The sequence below is a fragment of the Fusarium odoratissimum genome (genome assembly GCF_000260195.1).
Source record: "Fusarium odoratissimum NRRL 54006 unplaced genomic scaffold supercont1.199, whole genome shotgun sequence".
NCBI classification, from domain to species: Eukaryota; Fungi; Ascomycota; class Sordariomycetes; order Hypocreales; family Nectriaceae; genus Fusarium; species Fusarium odoratissimum.
In genome coordinates, this window is record NW_022158885.1 from 1 (window position 1) to 3,409 (window position 3,409).

Below are 3,409 nucleotides of genomic sequence, written 5' to 3' on the forward strand. Positions count from 1 at the left end.
GTCTGAGCCGTCCGCTCGGGTCCATGTGAAACACCAATGGGGGTGTTCACGACCGCGGGGCTGTCTCGCAGGAGGATTGCACGGGCTCCTCGGTTCAGATTAGCGGGAGTGTGGATCCCCAGATCGAAGGGGTCCGGGGCAGCGGGCGGGTTCGTTGAAGACGAAGCCATCGCCGCGGCTTGCGGCTGCGCAAAGCGCAGATTGAGTCGTTTGTTGTGCACTTGTTAAGGATTTAGGTGTAGACAGGGCCACTTTCTTAACACTTGTATGCCAAGAAAGTATGATGACAAAGGAAGGTGTGAGATACTTTTAATCCGTTGTTTGGGCTGCCCCAGGGTAGCGAGATAAGACAAGAGCCCTGATAAGGGACCTTGTCAATCGATAAGCGACAAGCGATAAGCCTGTTCACCGCCCATAAAATAATCCGGCGCAAGACCGTCGGATCCCGATCATGTGTTTTGTCGTGATCCAGCTTGACTAAGCTACACTGACCCTGTTTTAGGTTTAGTGCGGCTACAGATAAGCATGCTGCGTAACTCTCAGGCACGGAGCTACGGGCCCGGAGCCGTATCCCGTATTGGTTTGTTCCATGTATATGCCGAGAATGCTCCGTCATGGCTTGGTATTTATATTTATATAAACAGAGCAGAGAAGTTGTCATTGAACGTTTCCTTTCTATTTCTGTCCTTGCAATTATACCAAATTCACCAAAAGTAAACTACATACCCTGAAAATGACAAGCAGAAGGATGTTTTACTAACCTATCTGTGCAGTGTCGAACAAGATCGTTCCTCTTACCATTATCAAGGGTGCCGGCCATGAGCACATCCCGATTCCCGATGGCGAGTGCGCTATTATTGCCGACTTCCACTCTATCCAGAGTCAGCGCAACGACTCTGCTCATTATCTGACCACGGGTTTCTACAAGGTCGTTCCTGGACCTACACGATATGGATCATATGACTACGAGGAGACCAAATATGTCCTCAGCGGTCAAATCGACGTGACTGTAAAGATCTCTCCCCGTGGCCTTACAAGTATATAATACTAATTACGGACAGGATGAGGCTACTGGTATCACTCACCATCTCGTTGCTGGAGACTGGGCCTTCTTCCACGTCGGTTCCAAAGCTCAGGTTAGTTCTCTTCCTCCCATAGCTTTGTTAACAATAACTGATCTGTATTTAGTTCTCCACCAAGTCGCATGGTGTTGCTTTCTATGCTGTTACTCGGCCTGCAAACGACACTCCTCACATTAACCTCAAGGGTCGTGAGGAGAGCACTTCCAAGTTGTAAAAGTTCAAAGATATCATAGTCTGTTAATAGAAAGAAATAAATGACCATTTCATATTGCCACAATACAAGCATAGCAATCTGAATCCAATCCGCATTGACCGAGCAATTATGCATTATACAGTGCTCAAGCATTGTATCAGGATCTTATCTGATGACACTATGATCTACAACTATTTCGCCGGCTTGCGCCCGTATACCGAGATACTTATAACAATTAGCTCACTATTGCGCAGTGGTGATTAGGCTGAGACTCACATTGGCCAGTATGCATGAATCCGAGGGTCATTGAGTTCTTTCCTGGCTTGAGCGATGAAAACAGTGACCTCTTCCTTCGACCATCCCAAAGCCCGCGTAAGCGGAGCTATCGCCACCGCCTCGAGAAAGAAATTCGCATTCTCGTTATTCCATACACCTAATTCCTTATGCTTCTTGTCTTTTGGCCATCGGTTCGTTGGCCACTTGAACTTTGCTTCCGTTACCTCTTCAAAGCCAACCTTGGTGAGAACGTCCTTTATGTTGCCTGGGTCGAAGTATGGTCTTCCCAGTTTGACAGATGCATCGTATATAAGCTGAGCCCATTGCCATAGATTGTGCTGCGGCGTCAAGGTGTTGTCGTCAGATTTAGTAAAGACATCGATCTCCTGTAGCTCTACATAGCCACCTGGTTCCAGGTTCCTAACGCGAGTCAGCTTTGTCGGTTGAAGAGATGAACATGTGAAGAGCCGTACTCAAAGATCTTGGTAGCATAGCTTTCCCAGTCCGCGACACTAGAGTTCATCATTCGACTGTGGATGTAATCAAACTTTGAAGAGTATTGCCACTCCTCTTCAATATCGTCAATAATAAATCGGACATTTGGAGGGACACTGATACTGTTAGCTGGGTCAAGAAAGGGGGCATAAACATGCATACAAGCTAGGTTGGATGGGTGAGAGATCGACTCCAATGACCTGAAAAACATTAATCGGTAACCATCAAGGAACAATTGACTAACGAACCTCAGCACCTGGATGGTCATCTGCATAGTCCATGACCCAGATTCCAGTGCCCGTGCCTACATCCAGAACATGCTGGACATTGGCTTCAGGCTTGCACGGTGGGGCAAAGCCGAGTCTATCATCAAAGGTTCGAAGGAAAAGAGCATGTTGTAAATCTACATTATTTAGCAAGGATGCCTATCAGGTTCAGTGGCTTACATACCGAGTCTCTCGTTCTCTTCCTCGTCATTTGGAACATTGTATTCTGTGTGATCAGCAACCGTCAACTCCACTAATCACGGAACTCACTGCCATCTTTGTAACCGTGGTAGGTTCTCCCATTTTCCTGACGGTACTGAAGAATGGAACTGCTTATACTTTGTGTCGATGACTCCACTTCCTAAGGTATAGAAGGCAGGATGTCAGCCTGTACCTTGTTTAAGAGCAGTCGGTTTGAGAGACTGTACGTACCTCGTCATGTCCAGAGTCGTGGTCTTCAAGGACCTTGAAATTTTATTTTGTCAAAGAATGCAATCAATGATGATATCAGATGCTTACATTCTCACTCTCGTCAGCAACGAGCGGCTGATTGTCTGCGGCTGACATTGTGGACTTGTGAAGTCAATCCAAGGATGCCTCAAACGTCAAATAACAGTATGAGAGGAGAAAATAGAAGAGGAGAAAATCCGGGATCCGAAATGGAGTGATATGAGTTTTGCGTTTACAAAACAGCCAGGGTTGCCGGTCTGATTCGTAACCAGATTGACACGTCAAGTTCTGTAGCCAATCTGAGTGGAGTCTCAGGACGTCAAGAGTCTCCCTGATTCGCCCTCGAGCTGAGCTCATTGACATGTTGGGGCAGGGTTACATTTCACGCAACTTTACCAATAGCATAGCAAGATGTTGCATGGTATGACACTTGTTTGGCGGTAAAATGCTACGCTATGGCAATCTGCAAAATTTGAGTGTGATATACTGTCTACCCTGTTACAATGGGTTTCTGGTTTATGAACGCTACTTTACAAACACCTTCCTTTGTCATCACACTTTCTTGGCATACAAATGTTAAGAAAGTGGCCCTGTCTACGCCTAAATCCTTAACAAGTGCACAACAAACGCCTCGATTTGCGCTTTGC

At 46.5% G+C, this 3,409-nt stretch overlaps 3 protein-coding genes across 3 annotated transcripts; 1 reads left to right on the forward strand and 2 right to left on the reverse strand.

Moving 5' to 3' along the window:
* Positions 1-2: 2 nt before the first annotated feature.
* FOIG_16815 (uncharacterized protein) lies at positions 3-170 on the reverse strand (the record flags this gene model as incomplete). The annotated part of the gene is made up of 1 exon (XM_031218293.1): positions 3-170. A coding segment is annotated over one exon (168 nt), but the record flags the coding sequence as incomplete, so codon positions are not given.
* A 355-nt stretch (positions 171-525) lies between these two features.
* Positions 526-1,296, forward strand: FOIG_16816 (uncharacterized protein; the record flags this gene model as incomplete). Its single annotated transcript, XM_031218294.1, has 4 exons — positions 526-580; positions 774-1,009; positions 1,062-1,136; positions 1,189-1,296. The coding sequence occupies 4 exons, from the start codon at positions 526-528 to the stop codon at positions 1,294-1,296; spliced, it is 474 nt and encodes a 157-aa protein (XP_031051992.1).
* Positions 1,297-1,547: 251 nt separating this feature from the next.
* Positions 1,548-2,936, reverse strand: FOIG_16817 (uncharacterized protein; the record flags this gene model as incomplete). Its single annotated transcript, XM_031218295.1, has 8 exons — positions 2,832-2,936; positions 2,745-2,777; positions 2,583-2,673; positions 2,497-2,538; positions 2,295-2,449; positions 2,209-2,246; positions 2,025-2,162; positions 1,548-1,971 (listed from the first exon to the last, which is right to left on the reverse strand). Exons 1-8 carry the CDS (start codon positions 2,877-2,879, stop codon positions 1,548-1,550), a joined length of 969 nt encoding a protein of 322 aa, XP_031051993.1. The 5' UTR covers positions 2,880-2,936.
* Positions 2,937-3,409: the final 473 nt, after the last annotated feature.